The sequence below is a fragment of the Zerene cesonia genome, chromosome 1, assembly GCF_012273895.1.
Source record: "Zerene cesonia ecotype Mississippi chromosome 1, Zerene_cesonia_1.1, whole genome shotgun sequence".
In the NCBI taxonomy this organism is placed as follows: domain Eukaryota; kingdom Metazoa; phylum Arthropoda; class Insecta; order Lepidoptera; family Pieridae; genus Zerene; species Zerene cesonia.
Genome location: NC_052102.1, coordinates 8478443 through 8497444, shown reverse-complemented (window position 1 = coordinate 8497444; position 19002 = coordinate 8478443). Strand labels below are relative to the sequence as shown.

Sequence of the window (19002 nt, the reverse complement as noted above, 5' to 3'; positions counted from 1 at the left end):
ACAATATTACATAAAAATGTCTACAGATTTTCTACCCAATTTTAAATTCATTAAGCCTTCAACTGCAACAACTATTATTAAAATTGTATCAAACAAATATCAAGTTTTTCCTTATGACATACCGAAGTTGCTCCAATACCTACAATTCCGTTGGCTTCTGTATGAATCATCACAAAACCTTTGTTGTATTGTATATGACTGGTGCGATTCAGGGTTTTTACTGATATTTGGGTTAACGAGGAAAGTTCTAAATATTTTTTAATGGTATGTAAGTTGAGGTATCCTTCCTTGTTTAATGTGACTAATTGAATCACACAAAACCCCGAGATTTAGTTTTGTACGATTAAATGAAATAAACTATTACAATTATAAACAAAAAAAACAATAAAATAGTAGACCGATTATGATTCATATTATGAGGAAGAAAAAATGAAACAAACACATCCAAAATTAAATAACTTCTTTTATTTCAGAGTCAAATTTGTTTCTACATAAACGTGTTAGAATGATAGACGCCGTAACATTAATTGACCATCACTAATGGTACGCGTCGATGTTAATACAGTGCATCAGTGGAGGGCCTTATTTTTTATATTTTATCTGTAGCGCGCAACTTCACACGTCATTCTGACAGCCCGCATGCGCACAACACATGTATTTCGCGACGTCCTGTATAAAAACGCTATTTTATATCACAGTTACAGATGTTTCATAAGAATACGTTCATACGGCTCGCATCGGAATGACGCACGCAGCGACGCTCAGCACTATTACTTTAATTAATATAGATTTATTAACTATGCGCATTCACATACATCCGTATGACGCTCACCTGCGAACGGTAACAACTACGAACCACTACCGAGCTCGGAGCCGCGCTATCGGAACACCTTCGGCCGGTCCCCCGCGACACTCGCTGTTCCCGCACACGAGCGAAACACGCGCTGTGCAGGAACAGGGAGTGGGAGCGGGACGGCAACAACAAATATATAATACAAAGCGTTTAGTTATTGGTCATTCCGGCCCCGTCTCACGCCGACGTCAAATCAACTACCAACGCTCGAACACCCTAATTTTAATCAATAATCAACAATTATTCGCCCGTCTAACACTACACGCTTTAATATCGAGTGGAAAAATATTATTTTTTCTGATTTTTTTTCTCCATCCAAATAAACATAACATCTCCATGCTGGACACACATGGCAAAACAAATTACAAGGCGAGGCGCGTCGTGGAAGAGGCGCGGACTTAAAACTACGCGTCTAAGGCATCGTCCGCTTCGCCGCGCCCGGTGAGCCGTTGCTCTTGCAATTTAAGATACAGATAAAATAAACGGCTGCGTATCTTTTAAGAAAAAGGTAAGTACACGAAAGAGATAAAGAATTAAAGAAAAGTTATATTCTTACAATATTATTACAATTTACAATAGCTTTATCAGCGTCCGCATCAGCTCACCCGGCGTCGCGAGAATGACATTTACACATTTGTGAAAAAAGAAGAAAAAAAAACAATCGTGCCGTCTCGCTCTATCCTAACGCATTTGACATTGTCAGAGCGAGAACGCACGATTTTTCAAATTGGTACTCTCCTATCACAAGAATCACCTTACATTAAGAAAATCGGTAATACTATAGTATATGTATTCCACCAAAGCGTTACATGATGCATAGAAATGTTTTGGAATATGTGCACCGCGCACACTATCACATAATCACACAAACACACACGTACAAACACGTTGGGTGGAACAGTCGAGCGATACGAGTAACAACGGGCCGCTTCCACGACGCGGTTTATTGCTAATATACTATATTCATACGCTTATAAGAACACTTCATAAACAGCATCTCTTTATACACTACACAATTTACACATTTATATGGTTTACAATTTTTACACAGCAATAATAATTGTTTTTTTTTTATTTTTGTAGTCTTCATATTATATATAATCTATGATCCGAATCGCTAAATATTGTCGCATATATAAGCATGTTCGTACAGACACCGAATGGTCCTTGGTGCCGCAATACATTAAATTCACAGTATCAGTTTACGCCTCCCCGTAATTTCATAATAAAAATTAATATTTAGCAACAAGTGATTCGATATTACACATCTCCGTTAGTCGCGGATTTTTTCCCTAAATAACCGCTAAGAACGCTAACTCAAAAACTAGACTATGAAAAAAATAATAACAATTTTTTTTTTAATTATTATTCAAACGGTCACAGTGCATCTCCACAATGAATTAGAACGTAATTTCAACAAAATGGGAACAATAAAATCTATAAATGCTGACAATTCTGTCTTTTGTCTGGAATGACACTAAGAAACACTAGCGAAAAATCAACACAATCAATTATTATTAATTAGTTTTTATCTTTTTAATAATTACAATTAAATTTCAAGATACCAATACCCCAACTACGGTTAGTAAAATTTAAAAGACAAACGTATGGCAAAATATATTGGCGACGTCACGTCACGAATATAAATAAATATGTGACGAACGAACCGAACCTCCAAACGACAGGAATTAAGGTAAGTGACGGGGCATGCGTCACCACGCATCGAAATAAAAATGAGTGAAAACAAAAAAAAATAATAATAATAATAGACAAAAAAAATGGTACGAGAACAGATAAAGTATCCGTCCGTATGATATTTACATAACTAATGCACATAATTAAATAATAAGACGTAAAAATCTGAAGCATTCATTACGTTATTCCTCTATGGCATTGCAACTTTTGTGACTCGATTGCGGCTACACTAGATCCGAACACAATTCTTTTCGCATATTGCTTTTATAGGAAGACCGTTTTGGTATAGTTACAATATTTTTTTTTATTCATTTTACACACGTAATAACAAATTGCAATTAAAACAAAAGGAAAATGCAAAAACGAACACCAAAAAAAAAAAATAAACACAATTGATCACTAATAATTAATAATAATTTTAGAAAAAAAAAATTTCATCATTAAATAAAACATAACAAATTTAAAGCGGTTTCATATCGCGATTAATTATTGTGTAAACATTTAACGTTACAATACTGAACAGTTATTAAATAGAAACAAAATTTTCAAATATTGTCAACTCAATTTACAAACGCGTCGTCGATAATAGTTCATCTTATTTAGTACGTATGCGTGTGAAATTTGGTGGAGTGTAACATTGTGGTACGATGGCGGGCGCCGTGCCGAACGTACGGTACGATTCCGTACGATTCCGTACAACACGTACGGCACGTGCGCGGCGCGGTGTGCCGGTGTAGCCGCGGGAAGGAGACGAGAGCACAGCGACGGGGACGAGTCCAACCAACGGTGCAGGTTACATGTCCCTGGAAAATAATATTATATTAATATTCCTTTTAATTGACTTTGATCGAAATATACATATTTTTTATTTATTCTTCATTATATACACACACAATACAAAATATGTCATAATAATTGTGACAAAGTATTATGTATACAATTGGCGGCCTTATGGCTATAAGCCATTTCTTTCAGGCAACCGACATTAGTATAACATAATTTTTTATTACATTATTTTTATTATATGAACCATGATTTTTACTACCAATATATTAATATAACGAGGAGTATAAAAGCATAAATGTTTACACGACAGATTCGGGCAAATCACATACAAATAATACAATAATATTGGTGTAAATTTTCCTTTACTATTCAGAATCTTACGAGATACAATTACTTCTTCTTTTATCTACGTTATGTATACGAAATTTCATTAACAACAGCATTATCCATTAATTATTTTAGTTTATATAAGCTTTAAATGTGAAATATAACAATTCATTGCACATAAATTCAATTGGAAATTTGAGGGGTTTATATAAACAACTTTAACATAAACGCTTTAAGTTCTCGAAATAGCCATCACTACAAAACACGTCAGTACAATGCTGTTATGAAAACAATATTGGCGAAAACATCCTGCTTGACCAGTATGATAAATGGTTGTTTACTTAACAATATTACGATTAATTATAAACTCACGCGCTCATGCTATATAAAATGAATATAATTTCTTCTAATTTATAAGAACAATATCTGCTGTTCGGACCGGCTTCGCCCGTGGTACGTATATAGCCTATGTCACTCAGTGAAATCGCAGCTTTCTAATGGTGAAAGAATTTCGAAAATCGATCCAGTGTTCTTTAGTTTATCCATTAAAAAAAACAAACAGACAAAAATACAAATTCTTCCTCTTTATAATATAAGTGTAGATTACAGGTCTGAAATTAATGGAACTTGTTTAATTATATTTTACCAGCGCTCGTCCAGGCTCCGCCCGGATACCAAAATCATTTAGAATGTAAGCGTGATAAAGGGTAAACGAAGGGGACAGTACACAAACAATGAAAATGCTTAAAAACCAGCCCATATTAATGTTATATACGTTGGGATAAAATCTGTGTTAGTTCACCTCTTTCTTTACAAAACACAACCGCTTGATGTATTTTTAAATGTTAACTAAGCGATCACTAACATATCTGTAGCGACAGATTCCTCCCTTCTTCTAAATAACTAATAAGAATTTAAACAAAATGGATACCGTACCTACCTCATCCAGTGGTGCGAGTTGTGCGCGGGCGGCGCCGGCTGGTGGGACTGCGTCGCAACCCTCTGGACCACCTGCAAGTAGACCAATAAATATATTTTATTTGTATAAATATCTGATTCCAAACAATAACAGTATCCCTGACTTACAAACTAGTTTACAACTTTATTATAATGAAGAGATTTACGCTCTTATCGTGCATTTGATTATATTTTAAGTATGCAATTTTTTGCAAAAAAAGTATAATGAAAAATAAAACAGCTCCTCGCTCTACAGTGTCTGCTCTACTATAGCGCATACCAGTTGTACGAGAGCGCGCCGCAGCGCGTCGCTCTACACTGTCTGCTCTACTATAGCGCTTACCTGTTGGACGAGAGCGCGCCGCACCTCCTCGCTATACACTGTCTGCTCTACTATAGCCCATACTTGTTGTACGAGAGCGCGCCGCAGCTCCTCGCTCTACACTGTCTGCTCTACTATAGCCCATACTTGTTGTACGAGAGCGCGCCGCAGGTCCTCGCTCTACACTATATGCTCTGCTATAGCGCACACCTGTTCGACGAGAGCGCGCCGCAGCTGCTCGCTCTACACTATCCGCTCTACTATTGCTAGCGCTTACCTGTTGCACGAAGGCGCGCGTAAGGTGAGGCGCGCTGCGCTCGGCGAGCTCGAAGGCGCGCCGCAACTCCTCTATCGCCGCCGCGCTGCCCGACCCGTGCTTGCGCGACAGCTGCAATACATTCAATAGTGTTTTAATTAGAGATAATACTAGCTGCACCCGGCAAACGCTGTTCTGCCTTACTCTGATCATTTAGGGGGATGAAAAATAGATGTAGGCCGATTCTCATAGATACCGGATAAGTACAAAAAATTTCATCAATATCGGTCAAGCCGTTTCAGAGGAGTATGGCAACGAAAACTGTGACACGAGAATTTTATATATTAGATAATGCATTTATAATGTTACTAAAACACGTGGGCAATAACAATTCGCATAGAAGAGACTTTCCTCTCCGGAACACGAAATAACGCAATTAACGCCTACTTAGTATGAATAGCCACTTATTCTAGGCAATTGCGTATGACATTCGAAATATGACACCAACGTGCTGTCAAATTACGTTTATAGAAAGTTATTCAATTGCTTACTAAAAATCAATTAAATAAAAACTAATTAATATAATTGTTTTTATTTAAAGATAAATACAATTTAAATATTAAATTAGTGATAATGTTCGTACCTCATTGAGTAACGGGTAAATAAGTTGCTGTAGATAGGCGTGCCGTCGCACTTTGTTCTCTTCATTATTTGATCCTCTATGGTCCAACGGTGACGCCTGGAAACAGTACCAAACAATGTGGTAAGATTTTTTTTTATTTCTAGCAGTATTTATCACGATATTATTTGAATAAACTAACTGACGAAAATTTGATATAAGTTCAATTCGATTGCATTTTAAACGCTTCTAAATTCGAATATGATTCCATATACAATACTCACTGGTTTATTATAAACGCCACTATCTCTATTGGCCGCGTGTTCCCTTTCGCTGCGCTCTTTCCTCTCCTCGCGGTCCGCCCTATCTCTATCCCTGTCCCGCTCCCGCTCCCGCTCGCGCTCTCTGTCTCGCTCCTTCACGCTCCTCTGTTCGACGGGCGTAGATACGATTGGGGACTGTCGAGACTGAAATTGAACGAGTAATATTTTTAGCATTTTCAATACATTGATGGATATGTATCTTAAAATATACCGATATGAAATTAACACTCATTAATAGTGAAATTGTGATTTATTAATATATTTATAGTTTAATAAACACTTACTGCATATTGAATATATGAGTTTTAGGATTTCAAATTCCTAATCTTAAAATCCTTACCAAACGCCTCAACGAATAACGACTTGTATCCCAAGCATTTTAGCTACATTTTTTCTAACCTTAGTCATAAACTCGTGTTTTTTAAGTATGCGTCATATGATTTTATGTAATGTTTGTGTTGTCCTGTGTTTTTATAAAACAACTAGCCGCGGCTTCGAATGCGTTTAATTCTAAGTGCATTATTAGATCTTATTTTACATATAAACCTTCCTCTAGAATCCACTGTATCCGTTAAAAAATCCCCCTCGTTGCGTAATTTAAAAGATTTAAGCGCACATAGGCAGACATCTATATGACTGTTATGTCTATACATAGGGACAGACAGAGAAAATGACTTTGCTTTATACTAAGTAGTGATGTATCATTTAGTACATCCTACGATTTTATAAGACAATGTATACACTATATCTAGGTGGTAAAGAGTAAAGATAAAGGCGGGTACACACGGGCTGCTTGTCCTGCGTGTTGTTGTTGAGCGCGCGCTCGGCGGGCGGCTCGTCGCGCGCGAGCGCGCCGTTCTGCTTCGGCGCCGCGCCCGTCGGCGACGTGGGCGACGCGCCCGCTGCGGTGGACAAACAGATTATGATTATTCATCAATACATTTTGTTTTTTTTTTATTTGTTTTTTTTTTTATAATAAAGAAACAGAATATTCTATATTCGCAAGGCCGAGTCTGCGTTTTAGTTATGAGTTGTTGAGGAATATAGTATAGAAACTTTGGGTTGCTTATGGGTTAACTACTTATTACCAATTTAATTTTTTTTTTTTGTTTTGTCTTCATTTAATATCATTTTTCTTATATAATTTCCACTTAAAGACGCAAAAATTAATGCATGCCTGCTTGCCAATAGAATTCCCACCTCCCTCCTCACACTGAACCTCGATCGTCCCCGTATAACATGGGTGTCCAATCAATAAATCAACACTTGAACTCACGCGAGTCGTCGTGCGCGCGTCGCTTCTCATCGTCGTGCACGTGCGAGTTGGCGTGCGAGTTGGTGTGCGAGTTGGCGTGCGAGTTGGCGTGCGAGTGCGCGTGCGAGTGCAGCGCCCGCGCGCCGCCCGCGCCGCGCACCGTCATTATCCACGGCTCGTCCGCCTCGCTGTCGCCGCGGCTCATGTCCTCGCTGTAACGTAAGCACATATATCGTTATACTTATATTATATGCACATGTATCGTTTATAATAGCAGTTATATTTTAAGGGGATGGCATTTGGACGCGATAGATTTTGTAAGTAAGGTAAAAATATCGTAAAATGACTTAAAATTTATATTCGATGAGTTTTAAAGGTTAATTCTCGTTTTTTATATGATTTTTTTAAGTCAAAGTAATAATTTTTAAGTTGGCATTTTCTAAAAAAACAACCATCAATTGTTTACTTATATAAAAAAAAAAAATTCAAATATTACTGCAAATGTGCTACAACATAATTTCGCCCACATTTATTTCATAAAGATAATGTACGAGATTAATTTTTTCTCCAAACTTATCATAAACAGGTATATAAAATAAGTACTCACGAATCCGAGTTCTCAGATTCTGTTTCGCTCTCCTCACTCCTCTGCGACTTCCATTTCTTATACCTATCTATTAGATCCATAAGATACGAATTCTTTTTCGCCTTTCTGATGAATTGAAATTTTAGCAGCTCCTTTGCTGTTGGCCTCTGAAATTTTACAATTTTACGTGTAATATTAAAAAAAAAATAAGTTCATTTGAAAACAAGCTCAAGCTCGTGCGCACTAGGTCCTCCTTAAAATTGCAATATCTATAAAACTAGGAACATAATGCAATGCATACTTGCTATAGTCAATAGACGTAGTTACCAACCCATTTATAGTATAAGTAATAGTAAAAAAAGCATAGTTCAAAAATATTGCAATCTAGCAAAAATATGCAACAGCAGAAACCATAAATCTTCGATAACCCATGTACCGAGAAGAAAATTTCGAGTAATCATTTCACGTCAAAAAAAAATCGCAGCAAAGTGGACAGAGTACTAAACCGCTCCGTCCTCTAGAGACAAGAGAGCCATCAAACGAATGGATCACATACATTTTCCGGGTCCTTATTGAGACACGCCTCGACGAACTCTTTGAAGGGCTTCGAGTAACTGCCGGTCAGTTGCGGAGGGTTGTTCTTCGGTATTAGGAACAGTACTCTCATGGGATGCAGCTCGGAGTTCGGCGGCTCGCCCTTGGCCAGTTCTATTGCGGTGATGCCCAACGACCAGATGTCGGCTTTGCTGTCGTAGCACGACTGCTTGATCACCTCGGGCGCCATCCAGAACGGCGTGCCGACGAACGTGTTCCGTTTGCTGGTTGTGTTTGTCAGTTGGCCCGCTACACCTGGAATGGTACAAGGAGATTAATTAGACTGTGTAATTGCTTTCTAAGCATCGGGCTGGCATGCTATTCAGTATTTATAGTAATTAGGGAGAATGTCACAGTAAGTAGTAATTACTAATGAATACAGATAAAAAATTGCATTTCCAAATATATAAATAGTCATTCACTATTATACTATTCGTACATCAAATTATACTAAGAGTATTGAAACACCACTGGTCAAGTTATAATATTTTTCCGTTAGTTTCCTTTGAAAAAGCTTTAAATTTAACACTTAAGCAATATATTAATAATTTAATATAATGCTAATAAATACAATGATACCTTTGTACCAGGTATTTAAATTAATCAAAAAAATCACTACTCACACAAAGACAAACAAATCGCACAAAGTTAATTCTATCTACAATGTTAACTAAAGAGTCTTTATGCAAGATAAGCCCGTTATTACAAACCGCCGCCTAACTTTAAGAATAACCAATATCACAGAATCATAGGCTTGCGAGTTTTACAATAGATTTAAAACGAGATAATAGCGACTTTCAAACACGTCCGCCGAACAGCTCGAAGGCAATTGCCGGCTAACTTTTATTTCCTCAGACATAATAAAATGAGTTCAAGCGGTGCCAGCGCTTTACAACTTGCAAATATCAGGCTACATACATGGGTGATGTATTGTATACACAGTCGGTCCCCGAATGGCGCTATTATTGAATATTGGCTGTCAGCCAGTGCGGGATCAATTGTAGGGTTACGCAGTGGGTGTTGAGGCCTTTATCAACACTCTAAACCAGCATTGAAGTATTCGTCAACAAAATTAACGGTTCCGACGTTTGTGTACATACACCGGACACGAATGTAAGTACACGTAAGATACATTCCGAGTAGATTAAATACACTTTCGACCGTTGCATAATATAATGGTTGTTGAAAGACATCTTGATTCCCTATTTTTATTGTATTGGAGAAAATCACCACCTCTTATTATTCATGACCGCCTCCTTGGTATAGTGGCTATCACCAGTATAGCGCAGAACCTACGGGCCCTGGGTTTGATTCTCGATAGGACCAAAGCAGGCCAGGACACAGTAGGCTGATCACGTACTCGTCCATGAGAAAATCGATCAGTGTAGCAGATCTATATCCTCTGCTCAATACTCCACTAAGGGACATTTCTTCATTATCCTCAATCCTTTTAAAAGCGGGAAACGCATTTGCAAAAGTCTTTTCTCTGCAAATTGTACATGGGCCGTAATGATCACTTATCAACAACTAAACCCCCAGTTCGATGGCCCGCTGTAACGTAAAAAACATTAAAGCTTGTTTTGAAGAATCAGATTTATTTCCGTATTTCTATTAATCTGACATAAACAAATAATTGTGTCATCAAACACCATCCTCACGAGGAAGAACATTAAGTTCTTCGATTTAAACTATTCATTGTATGTTAAATAAATAGATTTCGTGATCAATCTTCGCGCGCCGCTGATTTCATCCCGGAAGAGGTGCGGCAATCCGTCTTTTAGTTGGTGACGTTAGACGATCATGATTTATGGATTTGGGATATTTCCTAGTTCAGAGTAGTTTTTAACACTGTTACTCGCTTAACATTATCAGAAAAAAATAAAATTGACTATGAGAGTACTGAGAGCGTCGATACACGTCTGATTACTTGAATATAATAATGAACGATGATTTTAATACACATATAACAATATACACCCTACCTAAAGACAATAATAAACAGCAAAAAAATAAGAACCATTTGTTTTTATATAATTAATAATGATTCATAAATGACTTTTCGCCCATCATCATCATATCATCATCATAGTGTACGAAAAACTAGATTAAAAATAACTTTATTATTTAATTGCCTGACGTTATAATCAACAGAGACGCCGGAAGAATAAAGCTATTAATCTATAATTATATCGGAAAAATAACTTTCAGCTGTAAATAATAAACAGGCAGATTTAGTGACGTTAAAACTATCCTTGGAATATTTGGCGATAAAATATTTTAATTAGCATGTAATATATAGTAACTAGTAACGATATTTGTTGATATTAATAGGAATAATAGTGTCTTATTATTTTGTGGTGAATTTTGATATTACATCCTCCGGGGATTTATTTAAATGTGATATTTATTTATCAATTAATCATGAAGGTCTGTTTAGTTTTAATTTATCGATGCCATGTATTATAATTAATGTGTTTTCAGTTTTCGTTTCTATGTAGATTTTATTTTATGTCAAATTAAAACTACCACTGTTTTTCTATCATTCGTGCACTTAAATTAAACGCATCCAGGACCAGTAGTAACGTATCTACATTCTAGATTATTCTTAAATTAATTTTATTCGTATATTGTCAGACAAAAACGGACACATTCATGTTTATTAATGTAACGATAATAAACCAAGAAAAATCTAGAAATACTTTCACAGTAATAATATCTATCCCGATATTTGCTGATCAATAACGTCCACCACGTACTCAACGGAATCTCGATGTAATACCGATATTATATCCGCTTAATAACTTTGAAAGAAATCTACTTTCAAACTATCTTTGTCGGGAATCTTTCTTTCGTTACGTAATGGAATAAAACCTTATATGCGGCAGACGGAAATAAGGTTTATTTGGATACATAGAAAATTTCTAATGAACCTATTGCCCGGTCTACCCATACACCTAAATTTTATCATAATCCCATTAAAATTTGATACCAAGCAAAACTTCCTTTTGCATTTTTTGTTAGATCCAGATAATCTTAACAGTAACCAAAATTGACTGGCCTAAAAGAACTCTGTATATGATAAAAAACAAGACTCGATTTGTATATAGTTGCTTACCAAAATCCGCTAATTTTACGTCTCCCATCTCGCTTAGCAAGACGTTCGCAGCCTTAATGTCTCTATGCAGTTTCCTCTCTGAGTGCAGGTAGTCCAGACCGCGGAGCACTTCGCGGAGTATGACAGCGATGTGCATCTCCTCGAAGCTACCGGCCTTCATCAGGTCCAACGCGGACCCGCCGCCGAGGTACTCCATTATGATCCATAGCTTTGTTCCCTGAAAGGAAATATGACCAACTTATTAAGGCATTCGGATATAGGTTGGGAGGATATCACCAAAGAGAATTTATAAAATGATTCATATATTGAAGTGCATCAAAGATTGTTTGAAACATGAATGTGAATGTTCTTATTTTCAAAGAAAAATTAACAAGTCAGTACGTACAGAGATAACTTAACGTATTAAATTACGTGGCGCGTCGTCTATCCGCTTTGAACTCCTAAACCGATTTTATACAATTTTGCACACATTTTGGAAAAATAAGATAGTTAATGAATCGATTACAATAAATAACAGGACCACAATTTATAAGAAATTTTATAAAATCCGTAATATCGATTGACATAAGTTCACTGCATCAGCATGCACTCGACGATCGATCAGAACACATTTCAAAAGTCACTCAATTAAGGAACTGTTACCGAACAGCGGAACAAGATCTCGGCTCGAATGTAATGAAGATTAACGACCCTCAGACCTCACGTCACACAACTGGTCCGCCGTGTTCTAGCCTCCACTGCTAAGTAATCATGAGATTGATTTTAATTCACCTCCACGATGGCGATAGAGATTACCGTCATTACGTCTGCCACTTTCATGTGTATCACCTGAGCAAATCATGCATGCTTAATAACTGCATACAGTTTGTACGGAACGTTAGAATCGTATGATGTTTTAGAAACTTACTCATAGTAAGATCGCTCGTTAACGCAATTATTGTTTTTATTATTAAGAACTAAAAAAATAATTCAAAAACAAAAGTTCAAATTCTGAAGTTCGCATTAAATCCGAGGCTCTCATTAGGCTTTACGCTACACTATATCCTCAAAGTTTAAACGCATATTTAACAATAAAACAGTTGGCGCCGTGGGGAGTGCTCGAAATATGGTTATGATAGTCTCGGCTTATATTTTACTCGCATCCGCACATGTGAATGTTATACGGAAGAGGACAATAGCAGGAAAAGCGGTGGCGCACAGTTCCGGTGCAGTTCACGCCCCATCGGCTATCATAACAGGGCCTGCTCTATATAACATTTAAATGAACTAACTGTACTTTGAAACCTTCTTTAGGACGTTATGGTACTAATTTAGTTGTACGCAATATTGCGGCAAACTGCATACAATGATACACTTAGCAAATTAATTGGCTTTAGATGAACTTTCAATGATTTAGCTAAATACAAAAATAGGTGTCAGATTTAAACATTGGGTACGTAACAGTTTTATTATTATGTGTTTTGTTATTATTATGTGAACTTGATGTGTTTTATTGTAATGTTAAATTTGAACATAAGAAGAGACATTATAAGTTGTATGCATCACTTCATCCTATCAGTAGGGACGCATGTCTACTTTTATATCATTCCACAAAAACAATATATTTTTTCAGACGGAACAGCAGATACAAAGGGAAAATTCAGAATAGCATTTACATAATATGAAGTAGGTATGACGAGCTCGTCAATCGCGAAACATGTTCCGTCACAAAGGACGACACAAATCCAAAATAATATACATAATGCCGGATTGTTACATTCCCATTTACATAACACGAGGGGCCGGTGCGTTATTAAACCCGTACCAAAAAATTTGCAAAAACTTTTTGGGTCTGTTTATATTTGACAGCCCTGAAGCGGAAGTTGTAACCGCATGCAATATTTTATATACGTAGGAATCCCAGGTACACTATATATGAAGCCAAATTGCGTTTCGTTTACATATATATGAACAAAAACAAATATTCTTTATTTCATATGATCCCCAGCGCTATATAGCAAAATGTTGATAAACAATATCACTGACAGTATATTTACTCACACAACATACGAACACCGTTCTTATTTGACGAAAAAAAATGTTCAACAGAGATCCTTAACCGTGCGGCAAAAGGTATAAACACAAAACACCTGAAGATAATGCCGTGTAAATACAACATTTATACAGCGCTGTAGCTATCTCGTCTGGCAAACACGCTTTAACGAATGTTAAATAAAATGAGAAGAACAAACGTAATATTCTTCCCGTCAGATTACGCGGCATAGCGCCTCAAAGTAAACTCGGCATTTGCTCCGGCTGGCAATCGGCGCTCTCTTGTTTTCACGTGTGCGAACGTTTCATGTTAAAAGTGAACCCGAATAAAATTAAAAGTATGTCGACAATGGCACTTGAGTGAATACATACTACATACATAACTGCGTAATTTAAATACCAACGTACATAACGAATATAGAAACTCTCGTTTCCTATGCAGTGACAATTAGTTTTATACAAGTAATTGAATATACATGTTACTAAAGCATAGAAATATTCACCATTTGATATAGTATTCATTGATATAATTAATAGCCATAAGTTCTATCAACGTGTGCATAATGCATACTTAATAACAGCAAGTTGCACAGCACATAACAGGCAAGTGAAATAATGTCAATACTCGTAACAAGAAATTTTTCATTAAAACATTAGGGAAATCTTGACAACCCTTCGAAAATTTATTAGTTAACGCGACGTGTGGTGGATTTTCTTCAATGTAGAGTATGTGAACGTGGAGGCCCTTTGTCCTGGAACAACCTCACTTGACCCCTCGCGAGAGAACTTAGATTAAAAAAAAAAAGTGTAGGTATAGCTTCAAAAGGAGTCAGGTAAATCTCTTTGTAGACGCGAAATCTTAATCAAACACTCTACCATCGCGTTACTTTGCCGTTATTTTATTTTATATAGCAATACGGGGAAGCTGTCAAAGAACTTTCAATATGTATGTAGTTTTGTTAATGTTTTTTTTTAAAGTAACGTTAGTACAAAGAAACAATCTGAGTGTTTGACAAAAGCACACAGTTTTGATAAAGAAAACATTATTAATAGTTAAAGTAACATTTATTCAAAGTCGATACTGTACAATCAATATTTGAAAAACTTACACACTCTAAAGTATAAATAGATTAAAATGAAATACTATTTGCCCATAATCGGATTTAACGCATTGGTAAGTATAAGCCATTTTAAAATATACATATGTTTTGCAGTCATTCTAGATTTTCTCGGCTTCAAACCTATTATGCTATTTATATTAAAAGCTTTCCCATGGAAATAAGCTAAAGGAATGCACATTCAGTCTTTTGCTGTATACAGTTTCTGCAAAACGTGCGATTTAAATTACGCCCGTTCATAGTTCAGTATTATATAAAAAAAAATGAATACACGTGTGTGAATGTCATAATACACGTCAATAGAATCCGTTTCCATTACCAATCTTCATTAATTTTTTTATTTAGATTTATAAAACTATCCATTTACTTAACACAAATTAATCCATCCCATAGGTATCCGTTACCATGGCAACACGAGGCGTCGGTCAAAGACCTTTCCGTCGCGACATCCAAAGTAAAACAAGAATGCAGAACTATCAATTCTAGAGAAAATTTAAACAAGGGTGTATTTACAAATACGGTGGGTGTTTTATGCATAAGTTCCATAGGAGTATTTAATTGAGGACGATGTCTAACAGTTCGCATGATGAAAAGCCAACTCCAAACTCGTTAATTAATTATAACTTGATTCATTATCGCCGCCATTTATTGTGCAAAGTTTGGAGAAACGTTTAATAATGGTATCTGGCGCTAACACGCGACAATTATATTATATCCCTTAGAGACATTCAATCGACAATAAATATAATATAATGATTATAACGATTTTATTTACTTAGTTATTATTCATCAATGTTAGATATTTCTAAATTAACTGATATAGGTACCTACGTGAAACTAATTTCGTAATTCGCATAAATCGTTTCTTTATTAATTTTATTTCTTTTTTATTGCATAGTATATTACGTTGTATTAGTGAAAAAGGATTTAAAGTATTGTAAAAGGAAACAGTAAATAAACACAGAAATGTATTCGTTCAAATGTACATTTACATTACTTAGAGGTATTGATTGATACTTGGCAATTTTTATACATTGGAGAGCAACCGACTTCTCAGATATAGCTTGGCCTAGTTACGAGGCTATCTTAAATAAAACCAGAATAATATTGTAATAAAAACGATATACGATTGTGTTTTCTAGCTAATTTTTTCATTTCATTTTTACTATCAATTTAACAGACGAAAAATACGTATAAATTAAAAATCACTCAAAACTACTAACAACCAACATCTACATATACATTCCATCGAATTGCATTAAGTAAATAGTATCCACGGAAGCCCTTATAGGTTCGTAGGCTTGCACGCAACGGAACGAGTAGTGAGGGGCAAATTTTTCCGTTTAACTAACTCAAGAGACACGTCGCCATGGCAACGGTTAGAGGGCGTCTCCTCGTCTTCCATCGGCCTATATAATTTACCGCATGATTAGATTGCGCTAGTGGTATACAAACATCTGATTTAGGAAATCTAATGTTAAGAAATTCCTCTTTATGCTGCTTACAGATGTTAGACACACTCAATTGAAATTAATAGTGTGATGAATCAACGAAAACGATTTTGTATTGTGTACATAAATTTAAGAAATGCTCTCACAGTTCTAAGTTTTTTCTATTACTATTTCTCATTGACCACTAGTTGTCTGGAAGAGTTCGCTGCCTTAGCGATTAGACCGTCTGTTGTCGTCTTTGCTTGTTTAAAAACTTTATTTAAGAATTTATAATGCAGCAGACGAATCACAAATATTCACTAGTTTCTCGCTTGAGTTCAATCGAGGCTGGATTTTATTCAGTCTGCCTGACAAGAAAATCAAATTGAAATATGGATTTAATATTTGCCATTCCATTAAATTTCACAGAATCACTTCATTCTTGGGCTATTGAGAGGAAATACAGTTGTTAGTAAATACAGGCACTGTAAACATTCCGGAGCCAATTTCCAATATTTGCCATCGGAACTCCGAGGTCCCGAGAACTTTTCAATCAACAACAAAATTAATTCAATTCACTTCAAATCTACACCGACGGCATACGAACGAATTCCGATTGAAAAGTCGCTAATGGATTTTTAGCATACATTTACTTTATCCTTATATAGAAGCAAATTGATAAAATCAATTATATCTGGCAAAAATAGTTGCAAACTTTTGGTGAAACAAACAAATAGGAAGGTCATTTTTTGGATTGAGAGATAAAACTCTTCCGAAGGTAGAACGAATCAGACATTTATCGGTACCAATGAAACTTGCTTCTACCTATTTCCTAAAATTGAGAACAAAGCATTTAAGCTATGTTGTTAAAGTTATCTTATACATATCGTTCTACCATTTCGTGTGACGTGTCCGCGAAGTTAGGCGCGTCACAAAAGTTACGCGTCAGACATCTTCTCATTTGTCATTTGGAGCAACGGGACCAAAGTTCGGCATTAAGCCTGACATTACACGGAATTATACCTCAGGGGTCTTGTATTTCGAAGTAACCACCTCGAGATGATGTATTACTTGCGACGGCGTACGAGTTTAACCACTCGAGACTGTACTGTGCAAGGTTAATGTAACAATAATTTTATGTAGAGTTGTGTGAGTTGTGTGTACAGTATTCAAAAGTTTTCCTTTATGAACACCTTTTTCTTTTAATCTTTGGTTACAATGAAGATTGGTATTTTCTTGTGATTGATATAACCCCAGTTTAACATACATAGTTAATTATTCATGTTTAATGTAAATGTCAAAAAAATAGGTATAATCACAGAAGTTATGTCGTATGCGGTCGTATTATAGTGAAATATAAACAAGGATTTTTATAATTAATCGTTAAGGGTCCAAGTGAGGCTACAATCATAAAACATTGATACCCATCCCATAAAATCCCCCACAAAGACCCTCGACGATATCGCAACGTAAGGCGAAAACTGCAAATAACGTTGCGAGTGTCGAAACATAAAGTTTAACGTTAACGAAGCTCGTATTACGTATATTATTACAATGCGAGTTTTTCATACGCATACTCTAAAAGCAACCAAAATGCACGTTCTGAAATAACATCAACGTAACAATTGATTCTTGTTAAACAAATAAAAAAAATCCGTTTCCTTAGAAGAGAAAAATCCTGAAATGAAAATTCAAATAACCAAATGCAAATAAGACAATTGCACGGATACACTTTAAGTAACAATTTAGTATGGAAGGGAACAGAGATTTGAAATAGCGCAACTTTTCAGACACCATTCTCTGTATCAGACGTCGAGGGTTCGGCGACTTTGTTCTAGACAAAATTAATGCGTCTGGGTACATGGCAAATAAAATTAAATCTATTAGCGCTTACGGCAATCTTTACGATGGAATCTTTATGAGTTGAGTTTAATTTAATCGAATAATGTACAAAAATTAACACAAAATTTAAAACAGTGTATTTCATCGATCTTGACGTAGCAAAACGATTTTGTTATTATTTTTTAAGTAGGAAACTGTGAATGGACAGTAGAACATATATTTGAAGGATTTTATCGATAATTAAAGGTAATATCTATCAAGAAAATCAAATTGCCTTCTAAAGCTTTATCCGTCGTTTATTTAGTCACACATTTTTCCATCTGTAACAAATATATCCAGCTCGAATCGGTTGGAGAGACAGCGGATTTCATTTCACGAGTGATCGGCTTAAGATATTTATTCAGCTCCACCACAAAAGGGATACGGTTTATATCATCGGTTATTACTCACGAATTCGAGACTATGAATTTTTAATGGCAGTATTTTATGTACGAATAACCTTACCCTTCGCGGTTTTTATGAACATCTATAATATTTCCATAAATGTGAAGTGCTACAAACCAACAATACTGCCTGTAACTTGGTATTCGACTTGAGAAAGATAATTTTCGTCTAAGAATCAAAATGTATTTATAAAAGGTTCAGGTCCTGAGATAGCAATTGTCATTCACATAGAGCTGTATTTTATCAGATAGGGTAAGGAATGACGCGGTGAATACCAAGTGTAAGCCAATGAAATTTCATTACAACATCATTCGTGTTGACTTTTACATGAGGACGGCGTCGTAAAGGAGATTAAAATGTTTCTTTCTTTTTCTTTCATCGCATTATCATCGAGTTAAATGAATAAGAAGCTATTTTGGCAGCCATATTTCATATAAGATAACAGGAAT

The 19002-nt window shown here is 35.8% G+C and overlaps 1 protein-coding gene across 5 annotated transcripts in view; it reads right to left on the bottom strand.

The window, feature by feature from the left end:
* Positions 1-443: 443 nt before the first annotated feature.
* LOC119830137 (serine/threonine-protein kinase 26) overlaps positions 444-19002 on the bottom strand; it is a 73801-nt gene continuing 55242 nt past the window's right edge. For 4 of the 5 annotated variants that reach the window (XM_038353046.1, XM_038353055.1, XM_038353018.1 and 1 more), the window contains 10 exons: positions 11689-11905; positions 8536-8828; positions 8001-8146; positions 7415-7605; positions 6925-7040; positions 6100-6282; positions 5840-5935; positions 5218-5328; positions 4602-4672; positions 444-3351 (listed from right to left, as the gene is read on the bottom strand). In XM_038353046.1, coding sequence (XP_038208974.1) covers positions 3342-3351; positions 4602-4672; positions 5218-5328; positions 5840-5935; positions 6100-6282; positions 6925-7040; positions 7415-7605; positions 8001-8146; positions 8536-8828; positions 11689-11905 — 1434 coding nt within the window. In that variant the 3' untranslated portion in view covers positions 444-3341. Of the gene's footprint in view, positions 3352-4597; positions 4673-5217; positions 5329-5839; positions 5936-6099; positions 6283-6924; positions 7041-7414; positions 7606-8000; positions 8147-8535; positions 8829-11688; positions 11906-19002 lie in introns of all 5 variants that reach the window. The other variant, XM_038353038.1, reaches the window with a different exon arrangement.